General features: G+C 32.7%; 1 protein-coding gene across 1 annotated transcript in view; it reads left to right on the top strand.

Moving 5' to 3' along the window:
* MCU (mitochondrial calcium uniporter) overlaps positions 1-14949 on the top strand; it is a 40168-nt gene extending 25219 nt beyond the window's left edge. The window contains exons 3-8 of the mRNA XM_070653572.1: positions 6345-6573; positions 6673-6778; positions 12223-12324; positions 12705-12830; positions 12951-13028; positions 13530-14949. Of these exons, the coding sequence (XP_070509673.1) occupies positions 6345-6573; positions 6673-6778; positions 12223-12324; positions 12705-12830; positions 12951-13028; positions 13530-13853 (965 nt within the window). The 3' untranslated portion in view covers positions 13854-14949. The remainder of the gene's footprint in view (positions 1-6344; positions 6574-6672; positions 6779-12222; positions 12325-12704; positions 12831-12950; positions 13029-13529) is intronic.
* Positions 14950-17808: the final 2859 nt, after the last annotated feature.

Genomic DNA, 17808 nt, shown 5'->3' with positions numbered 1-17808 from the left:
ATTCTTGCTTGCTTTTACTTGACTCTCCACTTCTTTCTATTTGACTACCTTCATTTATTTTCATTTTCATATGAAACCAATACGCACAGCTTCTGTATTCATGCTACTACAACAATTTTATGCTCCAAAAATCTTTTAGTTTATTTTTAATTATCGAATATTAAAAACTTTATTTATTTAACAAAAAATTATTATTATGAATGTATGCTGAATGAATAATTTAATAATAAATAAATGGGGAGAAATTCTTTCATAAATATAGAACATTTGGCTTTTGCATTTGTTGCTTGATAAATGGAAAGGAATTTGGTTTGGAAAAATTATTCGAAATCAGCGTTGTTCCTTGTTGTTTCGTACAATTTGGGGATTATTGTTTGTGTACAAGTAGATCGGAGTATAAATACTATTTGTGCTTTATAAATTGCGTTCTATTTTCCTAGTGCAATTATGTATTAAGATTTATGTAGGAAAGTTTGCAAACGTAATCATAGCTCGAGCGACACAATGCGGCAAGTTGCATTTTTTGTCTTAAAAATTGATCCTAATTTTTCGGTCATGGTACTAGCAGTGGTGCTTTTAGGGAGTTTCAAAGCCTTCACCCTCTTCCTTTATAGACAAATTTCTCCAATAGCCAGGCAATTTTCTTGAGACAAATATTCCAGAACCACCACTCCCCTTTGAATTTTCAACCTACTCTTCAAATCTGACTTTTTTACTTCAAAAGTAGATTTCGACCCCCAAAACACACTTTTTGAATCACATCCCGTCGATAATTTCCTCACGATCTACGAATTTTGATATCTAAATCCTAAACAGCAAGACTTATTCGCTAGGACACCGCTAAGTCGCCGTATCATCGGCAAGACACGAAATTGATCAGACATACGACCTTTGATGTCAAATTAGAATTGACTCAAAATAACATCGAAAAAACCCTCATAAACATAATTTTGTAGAAGAACCTACTCAAAGTAAAAGCTCTATAAATGCAGTATGTTGTTCCAAACTTTTAAGCAGGTAAAGCTACAGAAGAATGAATAAAATGCTAATATTGAAATAGTTTTAAAAACTCTAGACTTCTGTGGAAGATCGGATTTGCCGCAATTCTGCGAACGTCTAGGATAAATGAATTATTTAAGTCGTGATGATTCTAATTCACAAATTGTACTTTATTCAAATAATTCCTTTAATCAGCGAAGTTCACACTATACAAAATAATAATACGGGATGTAATTAATTCACTAAATTGGCAATAAATAATAAAAAGCTTACAATATTTGCTATCCTTATCCGTCTTCTTCAACGTGTGAAAGTAGAAAGAACGCATGGATCGGAAATTGAGCAAATTAATGGGGGAAAGGGTATGAAAGCTTATAAATTGAGCAATGCGTTATAAATTCAAAAACAAGTAAAAAAGACGCTTCTTGTCTGTCATTCAGCGTTAATGACATACTCGGGCCAAGGAAAAAGTATTTCATAAAGGCATAAAATAATCATAATTAATTGGGGATTTCATGTTAATTCTGAATTTTCAAAAACGATGTCAAGAACTTCTTCACTAGGTTCTCCTTTGATTTCTTCTTCCTTTGCATTACAGCTTTCTTGCTAGACTTTCCTTTCTTAAAAACTTCTTGGATAAATTCAACGATACTTGTTGATGTAACTGCATACGGTTGATTATGTTGATTTTCCAATGAACCGCCATAAATTGTGTAGCCTAATTTTGTCTTTAGCGCTACTGGATTATTAGCTCCACCTTGCTTGACAGCTTCGACTCCTTCAATTGCAAAAGCATGTCTTGAACCAATTAAAATACAAGGAGTTGCATTATAATAAGAATCAAATGGTACATCACGCAAGTAAGGAAATTTTTCCTTCAACTGTTGGACATTAAGCGACCTAGGTGCTATTTGCAAGTCATCAATTGCATAACATTCATTGAGATTAAGTATTTCACTGTTTGGAAGGATTCCTGAAATTGTCAAGTCAACTTTCATTGCAGGCATGATTTTGCTCTTTGCATCAGTCCATTGAAGTTCGATTTCACAAGGTATTCCTTTCAAGCCAAGATCATCCATTAATGATCTTTTAATGAGAGTAATTTCCGCTGCCGAATCACCAACAGCATATCCAACTGCTTTATTATCAACACCATAAATGTATGTACGGAATAACTTGACGGTTCTTTCTGAACTTTGATAGCTTCTTGGATTTGAAGTTGAGCACATGACATATCCCTTGTTGATATTTTGACTTATTGTACATTGAGATGTTGGATATCCACGATATTGACTTGTCTGTGGTGCGTTTGATTGCATTACAGCATTGGCTTGTTGCTGTGGTTCTATAAGTGGAGGTGCAGAAGGTTGTGGAACTTGTGCTGTATTTTGTTCAGCAATTGCATTGACTTTTTCAGCATTACTAGACTTTGGATAATTTTTTGAATTTTTGTGAGCATTATTGGATTTGTATCTTCCACGATGAAGCGATATGTGGTGCTTTAATGAGCATTTGCTAAAATTATCCATGTTGTGTCCACATCCTAGCTTGATGTTGCAGTCGCTCGCTTGATGATCGGGTGAAATGAGACAGTTAGGACATAAGTTATGAGACTTTACCATGTTGTATCGCTGATCAATGGGCTTATCACGATACTCCCGGCATTCAAGCGAAAAGTGACTTAATTTATCACAAAAGTAGCACTTTTTCTGGATTAATTCGAGTTTGTCCATGTCATAACCGATATATGGTGCCTTATCTTTGGATCTTATCTCGAATTTGAAATCGTCTTTGTGTTGATTTGAATGAAACTTCGGAGATGATGATTCCGAATGCGCTTCATTATCAGTCGATGCGACTGAGGTTGAGTATACTTGATAATTTGTGTTTTTATTTATGGATTCTTTTTTGTCACTGGATCTTGATGCTCCCATCGGTAGAGTTTTCGATATTTCATTGAGGAACTCAAATTGAACATCAAGCCGTTCCATTCGTGTTTGTCCTGGATATTTAGCATAATAAAAATTATAATACTGTTGTTGGTGAGCAGGTTCCAACTGATTGTGAATGTGTATGGAGATGCTCATATCCAAAACGGGTAAGTGTGCGTATTTGCACGCTGCCATGTAAGATGCGATTTTTGTCGTCACTTCCATAGCTGATGAATGTGTCAATGGTCTGGCTAATTTTACTGCCATTAGTTTCATACGTGAATTTGCTACGATATTGTTGGAACATCCATAACAGTCCCTTAAAAAGCTCATCAATTCATCAGCTGTTGAATGATTGTATAAATCATCAATTCGTTCCAATGCCTGTCCTGAGAGAGCTTCACGAATCAAATTTTTTGCTATGCTGTCTGGATATTGACCTTCCTTCCTGTTCCTCTCAACTGCACGTTCGAATGTCAGCCACTTGTCAACATCACCTTCAAACTTTTCAATTTTAGGCAAAGTTTTGCGAATGTCTCTCAAAGTGATGAATTGGCTATTGCTGGCATAGGAATTTGAGGAGGAATCATTGCGTTGCGTTGGAATTGACTGTGGAATGGATGATTGTTGATTCAGTTCTCTGGATATTTGCTCCATAATGTCGTTGGCTTTGAGAACTTTGATGCTGTATGAGATTTCATTGATTTTGGATGCGTTTCTGTTATCATCATTCGCAAGAGTATGACTCATTGCGTTTGAATTACCAGAAGTTGTTGGATTATCATGATTTTGGTGAGATGGATGATTCATCACCATAGTGGAGGATAAATAAGAAGGATTTTGACTTGTTCCTACTCCAGCTTGTAATTTTTGTAATTTTGTGTCCTGCAAGTACATTCTCTCATTTATTGTCCTTTCTAATTGCTCTAGTCTCGCTGCATAAGATTCATTCTCTTTGAGTTTCTCGGCTAATTTTCTTGCCAGTTCCAGCTTTTCCTTCTCAGCGGATATTAAATGACTTTTGAGTGCTTCAAACTCTTCCTGTTGACTCACTAATTTAGTTCCTAGAATTCTGGAAACGCTTACTGGCTCCAAGTCTTGAAAATTGGCATGTAAAGACTTTTCAATTGCAGAAATTTCCAGGAATGAATCCAGCTCAATAATTGGTGGATTGCCAGTCTTCTGTTTTGGCGATGGAATTTCGACGATTGTTGTAAATCTCTCAAGACGTGCCTTTAATGTCAAATTATATCGATTGGACTTGAAAAAATCAGTAGCATGGGAATTAAGTGGATCTTTCATGCATTCAGGACATATCCATGGAGTATTGTCATTCTCTAAGTCCTCATCTGAAGTATGTGAACACCGTTGATGGAAGATTCGGTCACACGAAAAGCATAAAAGAAATAATCGAAGGTCCTCATTATCTGGATCACGACAATCTTTCTTTAATTTCTCACAATTCTTGCCTGTTGCACACGAAAAGCCGGTTTTCAACGTATTGACTGAGATGATGTAGTTGTCGATTTGATTGGCCCCTGGATTATTGGACATGTAATTGAGCAACCACTGTTTATCTTCAGCAATCAAGTTCCTTAAAGATTTGAAAGACTTTGTTGACATTGTATGACTTTCTGTGCTGGATCAAATGCTCCTGACTTGACTGTTGCCTTTTGATGGCTTGTAGATCTCTTGAATGATCTGATTTGACTTGAATGCTTTGAATGTCTCTTGTATGACTGTTGGGATCTTTTGTACGATCCGGGAAATTGGATAGAATGGGAATTTAGGTATGTGAAATGTATAAACCATGGATTAATTACCATGCGTAATTAAAGCCAAGTTGTGCGTGAATCTACAACCGGGTGATGGCGTGTAGTTGTCCACGTCTTATGAGAATGTAAATAATGCTCTGTAATTAACTTTTAAACTATAATTCACTGCTTCTTTTGAACTTTATTATTATTTTTTTATCACTCAAATTTGACACTATATCTCACCCTAATCCGTACCACTGATTCTATGGAGGTTCCGGCTGGCTCTAGTGCGGTGATTTAATTGATTGCAGATGCTTACACACTGCTAATATCGCGATGACTGCTCTAAAATGGATAAAAATAATTCCAAGTGCAATAATAATTTTGGATCACTATTTTGACCGTTAATTTTGGACGTTGAGCTGCTTAACTTAGCTCTAGTGCTTCCTTTCCAATTGCTGCTTGGTTGATGATTGCTTTGTTTACGATTTATACGCTAATTAAGTCTTGATTTGCGAAATTTGTGCAAAATTGAAAATTCACTCGCGGAAATTGTTGTTGTTACGGAGTGTAACCTGACAGTCCGTGTATAACTGGAATTAACAAACTGCTGGTCCGCTGGATTGACTTAAATAGGTCCACACAAATATTTGTGAAAATGTGGAAGATCGGATTTGCCGCAATTCTGCGAACGTCTAGGATAAATGAATTATTTAAGTCGTGATGATTCTAATTCACAAATTGTACTTTATTCAAATAATTCCTTTAATCAGCGAAGTTCACACTATACAAAATAATAATACGGGATGTAATTAATTCACTAAATTGGCAATAAATAATAAAAAGCTTACAATATTTGCTATCCTTATCCGTCTTCTTCAACGTGTGAAAGTAGAAAGAACGCATGGATCGGAAATTGAGCAAATTAATGGGGGAAAGGGTATGAAAGCTTACAAATTGAGCAATGCGTTATAAATTCTTAAACAAGTAAAAAAGACGCTTTTTGTCTGTCATTCAGCGTTAATGACAGACTTCTGTTTACTCAACACTGCTCATATGCTCCACATATTTATCCAAATATGCATAACATCCTGGCTTTTATTGCAATATTCTAAATTATTTATTTCGATTCATGCAAGTCACAATAAGTTATTTCAATTATCGTGAAAAAAAAAATCCTCTCGAACATGAATATTTAAGACTATTTTGAGTATTCATTGTAAGCTAGAGGGAAATTTATTTTTCAATTTTAATTGAATCTTCGGTAATTGAATTTTATCGGCATTGAATGCAATGTGTATCGAGTGTTGAATTCATTCAATCCATTTGCAATAAATATTGAGGGAAAATTTCCATAAACTTGGTCGTTGTCGGCATTTTTTGTGCTGCTCAAAAACGGTAGACAGCAAGTCTAAGTATAAGCTGTTCTAGTGTTGAATAAATGAATATATCCTTAAATCATTCATCAAAACTTTATCGTGAATGAAACAAAAATGTTTGGATGATAAAACTGCTCCGCCTCAAAACACTGTGAAAATGTTCATTTTATTTCCATGTTGCTGCCTGTTTTTTTTACCATCGACATTTTAATATCCTTCCCTACCTACCTTAATATCAATTTAATGACATTCTTTCTTTATTTACTTTATCATTACAGAAGTGACTGTCACCTATGTCAGAGGTTTGCCTAATGTGGTATGTCCACTGCCTAGTCGCAATGAAAAGTGCCAATTTGTGCTTCGTCCTGTATCCCATAATGTAGGCGATTTTCTAGAAATGTTAAAGTCAGAAGATAGAGGCATTGATCGAGCGGCAATTTTAAATAGTAATGGCGTTCGAATAGCATCATCGTGTTCTATTGAAAGTCTCATGGATGAAAGTTTTTGGTAAGATATGAAAAATTAATTTATTTTTTTGTAAGGCAGCAGACGTGATGAAATTATTTTTTTTTTGTGTTCCTGATTATCTTTGTCGTAAAAATTTAGGTTACATTTAAATGATAAGCATTACTATGTTGAACCACCGGAGCGGGAAAAAATTTCCTCCGAGGAAATTACAAAGTTGGGTGACGTGAGATCTTTAGTATCACAAGTAAGTCAATCGATTTATTCATAATAAATATTTATGTCAATAAAAATATATAACACGTTAATGATGCGAAAATGTATAGCAATCGAAGTCAAGGAGATTTTCTATTTCCGTATTTACCCCCATATGCTCTCTGCACTCAATTTCTCTTCCTTTAATGCCTTTTTCTAGCGTAGAGAAGCTTATAGGGCTCATTTCCTCTTAATTGACGTTTGCATTTGGAATTGATCTCTTATAATTTTCTCCTCGTTTATTTCCATTTCGATTTTATGAATCAGTGTTGTTAACTGGATGGAATTCTAGTGTTTATCATGAAATGGATGTGATAAGTATGAGGGTCAATAGAAAAAGTCCGAACAATACAGAGTGTTCGCTAGGGTATCTCTTCGTCGTCATATTAACAGTAGGACGTGAAGTTGCCCTGAAGGGACTGGAGTGCTGATTACGACACATGTTTACGGCGAATCAGCTCGAATACTTACTTTACTAGCTTGACGAAGGCACACGAGGGCCGATTATCACAATTTGAGTTCGTCGTAAGCTGAATCTGTCTTTAGATAACTTCTGTCAGTTTCTAATTCCCAGCACTTTTGCATCGTTGCTCACACAGTAATCCCAGCCACTCGGATAACCTATATGCAACTTGTAGAAATAGCATCAATTTCCCGATAATCCTTTAATAACAACACTGACATCGACTTTGTTGCCATAGGACACAATCCATTGCAATGTTGTGTACAAACAAGTCAGAAGTCGTGAAGCTTATGTACGAAAATAATCTTTTATTACTCATTTTTATGATTAAATTATTCAACTCATGACAAATAATTTATTATTTCCAATAATACGAAAGCTTTTAATTTCATGAATTCCTTATGATTTATTTTTTCTAACCTTGATTGCTACACTAAGCACGACTGAGTGTGTAATGGCGAATTTACCTTCATGACAGGCATAAAAATGCGCGTATTGTTACTAATTAACTCTCTCTATATTTGAACTTTCCAATAACATCTCATTGAAAACTATAATATGTTGTCTTTACGGATGTCAAATTATATTAAGTGGATGATAAATGATTTATGTCACAGATTTCAGATTCTGTTTGTGGAACGGAGAAGCTTGAAAAATTCCATTCACGACAAATAGGGTGGATACGCACCATTTTTTTATCGATTTTGATAAGAATAAACATCGTAATGGATGTTATTTCTTATGTCTATATTTACGCAAAGCACGACATTGGCAACAAATTTGTTGAGTAGCTACATTTTTATACCCAAAACTACCATACTTATTTTCGCATCATAGCCTAAAGAACCTCTTTTTTATCTCAACAATGTCAACGATGTAAATTTTATTCGCAAGCACAGGAAAGCGTCATTTTTCTTCCATTCAGCTTTTATTACATTTGGCTTTTGCATTCCTTCCCGTCTGTACATTGTCGAGTGAGTAAAAAGAGCTAATTTTTAACAAAATTTATCTATGAGCAACAGGATTCTTTTTTCATTATATGAAGCTTCACTTCTGTTATCAACTCACAAGACACAAATGAGTAATTGTTCCTACTCATAACGAGCCTCTTTGCACTTTCATATTTCAACTGCTTTTTTACTTTCGTTAAAGCTCTTTTTTGTTGGAAACAAGGAAAAATTACCACAAAAACAGAATAGAAGAAGGAATAAGAAATTATGCTTATAAAAAGAACGAATGAATAAAATTTACTATGATTGGCAATGTTTTTGCATAATAGACGAGACTGAAATGATGAAAAATATGAAGTGATTTATCATTCAAGAGGGATTGAGGAAATTTTCTTGTATGCCTGAACTTCCTAGGTGCCGTTTCCTTATTAAGTAACGCGGAAAATCGACTTTTTGAACTCCTTCTCTTTTCGATCACTTACTTACTTACTGGAACCACACTCCAGTGTTGGGCCTAGGTTACTGCAAATGGCTTTTCATCCAGCTCTATTGCTGGTCTTCACAATCACAATTTTGCACAAATTATCCATTTTTGCATCTAACTGATATTCTCTTAGAACCATCCATGTTGACAATCCCTTACACCATGTTGACCATCCACTTACACCATTTTGACCACCCCTTACACCATGTAGACTATATCCCTCACCTCTTCTCCTCCCACCTAAAGCGTTACGTAATAATCTAACGACCCCTTATTCCAAATTGTTTTTTTCCTATGCCTTATAAATACACAAATGGAACATATAATATTAGATCCTTTAAAATAATGCAAAAGGATGAGTGTCACTCAAAAAGAATGAACATGTCTGACATAGCACAGACATAGCTTGACACATAACTTAATTATTTCTTCTACACAATTCAATACTTGAAATGTCTTTGATTAGATAAGTTGTGCTAATTTCGGGCAAGAATTTATTTATAGATTAAGGTCTGTATCAATATTTACGTAACACGCAATTTATCTAATCACCACAATATGGCCAGACTTCTACACCTTTATTTACTACGCCAAATGTTTTAAATAATTCAAAGTCTTCTTGCTCTTTGATTTTTTTGTTTCTTCTTCTTTGCAAAGTTGATGAACAGAAGTCAGCTGTGAAATTTTTTTCAAGCTATGCTCAATCATGGGTGTGCAGTCATTTCAAGGTGTTTAAAAAATGTGCGTAATTAATCATGGCTGAGAACATTTAAATTGATGTGATACACATTTATGCTACATTACGCAAATCTATCAGTCGACCCGAATGACAAAATATCCGGTCACAGGTTGGTGGGATGTTGACTTGGTGCCGGTACCATGTCAGACTGAAAATGGCCTGATGCTGGATTTTGGATCGATTTGTCATTTCATGACAATTCCTAATTCAAAAATTTACAATTTTACCAACTCAACAACGAAAATTGAAGTGATTTGCACTGAAAATGCTAAGCTACAAGATTTGAATAAGGCGGTAGAACAGGTTCTTGTAATATATTGTGATAACAAATTAGCAATTCTGATTTTAAAAACGCAAAGAAACAACAAAAGGAATATTTTTAAATTCTTACATTCTTTCGTTTTGTGTACTTATCAGAAATGTTTTGGATAAGCCCCCAAAGCTGGCAGAGTTGTTGAATTATGTACTGAACATAGATAGGTTATCACGCAGATGATAAAAATTCCTGCTTTAATATCTGGTTCTGGTAATAAATTTGCTTGGTATTGTAAAGACTTCTGCTTTACATATCACTTTATTTGCTAGTAAGAACATGTGTATACTTAGAAATTTGAATGAAGTCTTTGAGGATAGGGGATGACTTGCCATATGGTGTTTGTTAGATTATACGAGATCTAGCTTATTCGTACCCAGGCGTGAATATCTACAAGTTTGTCACTTTTGTTACATTTTGTCAATTATCCGCTCCAAGTTATCTAGACAAGTTATTGCCCAGTTCGATGACTAGTTCTTACGTATTTCTGTCCACTCGGGGTGATATCCACTTTTAATTAGGATGTTCTTCTGGTGACAATTTTAAGAACCAATCAAAATTTTAATTCTAAATCATATTCTTAATACCTAACAAAATAAACATCCAATAAACATCATTGGTTCCTATAAAATTAATCAGATCATTTCACGCTAACATTCCTCTGTCATCATTGCGGCAAAGATTCAGTTTACAGTAATACACCTCCGGTATCATGTTATCTAATATTCAAATCATCTTACCTTCTTAAATCGTCTATGATGCTTCTGCCTCTCTCTGTGGATTTACAAAACTCAGAAGAATAAGAATCCTTAAAATAAATTCAAGAAAATAAAATTTGAGCAAAAAATATTTTCACACCCCGCTTATATTAAGATTGATTACACTTAATCCTTTTGAGAAGCGAGTTGTGAAGCTTCTTTCATAACATCGCATGTGTGTGAGAAAAAAGTAAAACTTTTACCATATTTCATTATTAGAGTGTTTACGCGCCAAGTAAATGAGCGATATAAATGTTTGGAATTGCTTAAAAGTTGCGTATTTCATGTCTTAGTTTATTCCATTGATTAATAAATAATAAGCTCCTTCAAACAGCATGAAATCTTCTGAATAAAAAATCAATGAAAGTTGAATGTATCAAATGTTATTAAGTTAAGCTTCAGGAGTTCTATCATTCGATACCTTACCTTGGTGAAAATGAGAAGCAGTTCATTTATTCAGTTACGTAAAAAAGTGAGTTTTTTAAACCCAAAGGAGATATTTGTGCTGTTGAAATTGCTACGAAATCTTACACCATTAATAAGTGAACTTTAATCAAAGTTTGAAATCTGAATAAGCTTATCTTCACAGTCTGTTATCAAGTAAGGAAGCAACCCCATGAGACTACGTTCCCGTTCTTTAATCAAATCAAATCAAATCAAATGATGCACAGAGCTCCAATTTTGTCTTGATCTTGTTTATTTATTTAGCTGTTGATGGATATAATCTTTTCTGCAGAACTTGAAGTCGACCTGGATTTTGTATGAAAATATCAATTTCCCTATCGACAAACATTGAAATGTTGTATTCATGGCTAAATTTGCCAATTGGCTGCCACTTGGATCTAAATATACTGTCGTGTCGTCGCGTCAACGTTTTATTATGTGCTAATCGGGCTTAACTACATTATCAATCCAAGACGGCTTTGAACTCTGAATCTGTAATAGCTCAATAAGGGTGTGGAACAGTTTAATCAAATTTTTATAAATTCAGATCATTTTGATTATTCCTGCACTCCTTGAAATAAACAGGATTCGAACACACGATTTTCGAGGTACTTCATCAAATTTGTAGTAGTTCTTCCCAATTACTCCAAAGAGGCGATTAACTGCTTTTACTTCATAATAATTTAAATCTCTTCCGATTCTCAAATTATTTCTTTTCTGATACCAAACCCGAATACAAGTCGATTAATGGATCCAACATAAAGCGCCATTCCGCCGTCACCTTGGCACCGTGCCAGATTTAAACAGAATCCGGTACCAAGTTAGAGTCACGTCGGCCTGGAGCCAGATTTTTGATCGATTGATCGATTTGTGCTATTCGGAAAAGTCTGTTGCTCCCCTACTGTAAATTCAATTTTACATCATAAATTCACATAGACACATTCAAACATCATCCGATAAAAAAGGCAACAAAGATTGAATCAAGATGAAAACTTTTAATGATATCATGAAAACAGAATCAAAAGAATCTTGAATATTTAAATAAGACCGATTTATATCAGCAAAAAAGAAGAAATGAGGAAAGAATAAAAGGAATTTGCTAATAATGCACTCTGAAAAATGTTCTGAAAAAGAACTTAATAAGATTTTTTTTACCAAGCTGCAAATAACAAAAAAAGAGAAAATTCCATCCTTGACATTAAGATTGAACGAGCAATTTCGTTTTCCTTTAACTCAATTTACGCTTCTAACTCAATTCTTATAAAAAAAATCTCTTATTTTATAGCTTTATGAGGCACTTCATGTCAGCGAACACCAAATTCGTAAGGAACGAGAGCTTCATGCGAAATTAGAGCAATTGAATACAAGATTAGGACCACTAGAAAAGGTAAGTGGCTATTTATGCATCTGCAATATTCTCAAGCATTCCTAGCTGCACAATCAATTCGCTAGGGCACTGCCACGTCGCGCTGTTGTTGGCATGACATTGTGGTGCCCTCCCTGCTACATGACAGATGAGCATGCCCAATTTTTTAAGATAAAAAATGAAACTTGTCGCATCATGCTGTCGGGTGCTACATGCTCAGACTATTATGGATCGATTTTAATTTGTTGTATCCATGTTAAACAGCAAGCAAGTCTCCATTGAATAATATTTTGTTTTAATTAATAAACAAAATTTCCTTTTTGTTTCTTCCTCCTATGTGTGTCGTGCCATGAATGCTTATTATATTAAAAAATAATCTACATGATATATCTTCCATACAGAAACGTTTTGAATTGGACCTAAAGGCTGGTCGGAAAGCAAACATGCTCTCATGGGTTGGATTAGGCTTGATGTCTGTACAATTTGGTGTATTAGCACGTCTGACGTGGTTTGAATATAGTTGGGATGTAAGTTTTTAATCCTTCAGCAATATCTTTATATTATACATGCTATCAAGCATTAATAACTTACGAATTCCTCATTATTTATATTTTTCCTTTTTTCTTTTCATTAATATGCATAAATAGATTATGGAACCTGTTACTTATTTTGTTACATATGGCACAGCTATGGCAGCCTATGCTTACTTTGTGCTTACTAAACAGGTGATTATATTCTCATGAATACATTTGCAGACATTAGATTATTGTTGACTGAATTCAGGGTTGGAAAATTATACTGATGGAAATGAGATAAAAGGTTTATAACTTGATCCTTATTGGATTTGCTATCTATCAGAAATTTGAGATCCAGTTGATATTAAATGAATCCTAAAAGAATATCTTACTGTATACTTAGATCAATTTCTCAGCAGTTTTCAGATTGACGTAAGAGCTGCATTCAGATCAAGTTTAATCAAATCCTTAATTGCTGTAGATATTGATAATAAAATCAATACGCATAAATAATATTCAATGTTTATTCTTCGGAGTTTAAAAACAAACTGAACTTTTGTACAAAAAGAGCCTTCAACTATGTACAGTAATAATATTCAAATCTTAAATGAACGTTAATTTTCCAACCCGGATTGAGTCATTAAAATAATAAAAGCATTCATTTATAATTTCCTTTTTTTCTGTTCATTCATAATTTCTCCTGACTTGTAGGAATACATTTTGCCTGATGTTAAAGATCGACAACACTTAATTTCACTTCACAAGGCAGCAAAGAAGCATGGATTAGATTTAGAAAATTATAATGATATCAAACGTGAAATTGCCGAAATTGAGTTCGATTTGAGAAGGTTGAAGGATCCATTGTATAAAGATCTTCCAGCTACACCACCAAAGCTACCAAACTATAGTGCAAGTGAAATTGCACAATCGAAAAGATTAAAGGCTATTTTTGCTGATAGTCAGCTTTTGGGTAAAAAGAGCGGCTTAGACAAATTAAAAACCATTTTGGAATCAGCTAGCAAAAGACTTAAATGAAAAGGTTCATTATCATCTCTTTCTTCGCCTCCTTATTCTTCTCCTCCTCGTTCTTAATTCATTCGTAATGTAGACGAAAACAAAGAAAAATTTACTTGATAATCATTTTTTTGTTCTCTCGCAAAAAAGAAAAGGATTATGCACTCAACATACTTACTATATATACACATACACACACGTATACATACACACATTCATGCATAACCGTAAACAATCATATGGATACATCGAATATAGGAAAAAATTCAAAGAAGAAAACTTAATCTCAATAGCACAAAAAAATATATAAATCAAAGCATTTAATGACGAACAGTTTTTTTGACACAATCATGAACGATAAGAAGAAGAATTTATTGCCACAGACAAACAATATTCGAACATTACGAGATTTTTTTTTATATTTTTAGATATTTCTTAGTCGTGCCTCAATTATTTATGTTAAATGAGAAAGAAAAAGAAATTAATCTGTTAACCGTTTAATAATCTGAAACCAATTGCATTTTCTTGTGTTTTTCTACTTAAATTGTAGTTATAGTCATATAATGTGTCAATTTGTTGTTACTTAAAAATATATTACCAATAGTCATAATAATTTGTCAATCAATTCAGACTTTTGTTTCGTCAGTCATTTGGCTTAGTTTTCAGCGAGAAGCAAGTTCAGGGGTGGTTTTGGTGGGAAGAATGCTCTAATAAAATGGAAAATTTACTTAAATTAAATTTTTAAAAATTTTAAAAATGTAACGGTTTTCAAAAATTTGAATTCTCAAGAATAAACAATTTGAACTTATTTTGACAAAAACTTTACTTAACGGAAGTTTTTAACATTTCAAAAAGTAACGGTTTTCAAAAATTTGAATTCCTAAAGTTCAATTTTTGAACTTAATTTTTAAAAATAAATCGTTTCAGTCTTCAGAACTTTATCTCAACCTTGACATTTTAGCACAAAATTTTCTTCCCATCAACAACTTTCTCCTAAGCTGACAAGACTAAATATGGAAATGATACACTTTGTTGTCGTATGAAGTAAGAAGAAGAAGAAAATATAATAAAATAAACTTTTTTATACATTACAATCACACGTCATCAATGCCATTAATCCATGTCGCTCTTTCTTTTTTTTATGATTTATTCAACGATTATGATCCATATAAATAATATTCAACATAAAATAATGATGTGTAAAAGGAATTTTTTATGTCTCTGCGGAAATAACAATGGTGATCATAGACATAATTTTTTATCCATCCTTTTTCCTTTATTTAATGCAATACAAACAAAGATTTCTGTTTTTATAATGTCGCTTGAATTACGAAGATGGATACAAAAGTAAGGGATTTACATAGACATTAAATTTATTACTATGGATATACCCACAATAATAAATCTCCTTGTGTGATTCTCAATTACATCATATTAAATGCTGACAGATGAGATTACAATGCAAAATTTTAAAAACAGGAAGTCGAGAAAGCTTTAAAGCTCTTATGGTCAATTTTGGCTTCAATGTGTCTGCTAATTGCAAATGATGTGGATTATTCTTCTGTCGTAATAAATAGACAGTTCATGAATATACATATTATTTTGTGAAACAATACTAATCCATTAAGCGGGTTTAAAACTTTCGTAGAGATATGGAATTGCTAAAAGCATAAGATTTCTTTTTGTTCCATTTATAGACTTTTTACTGTTGCCAAATTCGAATTTTAACACAATCTGCTGTGTGCTTTAAATAGATCGAATTTATTGTTATTTGATTAGGGTTGAAAATCTAATTTGAAATTTCCATTTGTTGAATCTTAACTCAAGATTCTTGTTAAAACTTACAGATTGAATTGTAAATCCTTTATTTCCAATTATAGTTTGTGAGATAAATCATGGATTTGCACGTGTTGTCTATCCAAAGGAAGCAACCTTTTTGGTCTTGACAATTCAACGAATTTTAGAAATTCAAAAGTTTTGAACTTGAATTTTAACGGTTTTCAAAAATTTAAATTCATCTAAATTTTGGGATTTAATTTTTTAAAATTCAAAAAACCGTTGAATTTAAGTAGTTTATAAATTGCTCTTTTAAGCCTGTAATTCAAATTAAAAGGTTCGTGAAGGAAAGTCAATAGCTTCTGTTTTCCAATTATTCAACCAAAACTCGTGAGTAATCTAATACAGAAATTCGAGCAGTCATTTATATAAATTTTAAACACGAAATTATGGATTAATCAAAAACACAGCAATTTACTCAAAATTAATTACACTCAAATGAATGACATCATATCGACCGATCTGTCTGTTTCATTTATTATTAATAATCATATTTTTTGATGAGATTACAGGGGAATATAGAATCGCAGCGACTAATAAATAAAGGCAATGAAAATGGAAAACACAAAATGCCGTTTATGTTGATATGGCATATATTTTCGTGATATAAATTGACGTGACTCATAAATTATAATGGAATGAAATTTTTTTAAGCAGAAAAACTGGAATGGACATATGAAAAATGTTGAATTTCCTTTATTTAATCGAGCTGACTATTTATACATGAAAGACCTCTTAACACATACACATTTACAAATTTTCTTCCTATATTCTAATTGAGGCTGGAAGTTTTATTTTGGGAATCTGAGAGGAATGAATTTTGATCTGAGATGACTGAATTTTTAACTGAGATGGGTAAATTTTCAACTTAGATGGCTGAATTTTGAACTTAAATGATAGAATTTTGAACTGAAAAGACAGAATTTTGATCTGAGATGACGAATTTAATAAAAATTTTGAATTCTTAGAGGATCAATATTAATTCTGAGAGGACTTAATCTGATTTTAAAAGAATTTTTTTCTGATTCTAAGAGAATTAAATCTCACATCTGAGCAAATTGATTCAAAATCAATTTAAATTGTTTCAAAATTCCGAGAGGATCAAATTCAAAAATCCTTAAAAATCAATCAAAATTAAAACTTCCAGTCAAACATTTTAACATAAAAAATAAAAATCAATTTGTACTTAAATCTAAAAATTTAATCCCTTTTTAAACTCTTTATTTTCATGACAATTCTTCTAAAAACGATTTTTAAATGCAGGAAATTGTGAAAATTATTGTTGTACTATTTTTAAAAAAAACATAATGAAATTTTAGATATGAAAAGCTTTTATATTAATGACAAAAAAAGTTCACTTTTAGACGGTTGCATGTTGTTCGTTACAAAAATTATTCAATTAAAAATTGAAATTGAAAAAAAAATGACAAAAAATTCTACTTTTTTACCTACCATTTAATTGTTTTAATCTATTTCTCGCTCTTGGTACTATTACATTTTATGACATTTAAAACTATTGCACAAAAAAAATCTTTAAAAAAAATTGTGAAATGTTAAAACTTTTAAATATAAAAAATAAGACAAAAAAAATTATTTATAAAATAATTAAAATGATAAAAAAAAACAAAGAAAAATTTTACAAGAAAGAATCTGCCTTCAATAAATTAAGGTATTTAGCATGCATTACATTTAATGTTGTCCTCTTTCTCTTTCTTCTTTTCTTCCTTCGTCTCTACTTTGTATGCATTCACAGACACACATTTCATTTTTCTTCATCATGCTAGCTCTCCTTTTATGCTCGAGAATATATGCTGATGAAATGATAAAGTTCGTTGTAACTTAATGTTGCTCTCGTTGAGATTTTTGTACATTTTATTATTTTATTACTAAAGATATCCAAGTTTTTTTAGGGATGAGCATTCTGGTTGTTCAGTGGTGGTCAACCTGTGTCCCGCGACACACCAAAAATTCTAAGAAATTCCATGAATCTTGTGTGGCTCCTATCTCTGCTTACCACCAAGGAGGACCATGAAAAATAAAAGGTTGCGCACCACTGCGTAGTAGTTGAATGAATTAAGGCATTTGTTTTTATCATTTTTGAAGTGCGAGTTCATTTTTATGGCATTTATACAATTTAAGC

The sequence above is a fragment of the Chironomus tepperi genome, unplaced genomic scaffold (genome assembly GCF_022539635.2).
Source record: "Chironomus tepperi strain 1889 unplaced genomic scaffold, CSIRO-AGI_Ctep_v1 contig_68, whole genome shotgun sequence".
Classification (NCBI taxonomy): Eukaryota; Metazoa; Arthropoda; class Insecta; order Diptera; family Chironomidae; genus Chironomus; species Chironomus tepperi.
Note: the sequence above shows the minus strand (reverse complement) of the source record. Positions and strands in the feature narration are given on the sequence as shown.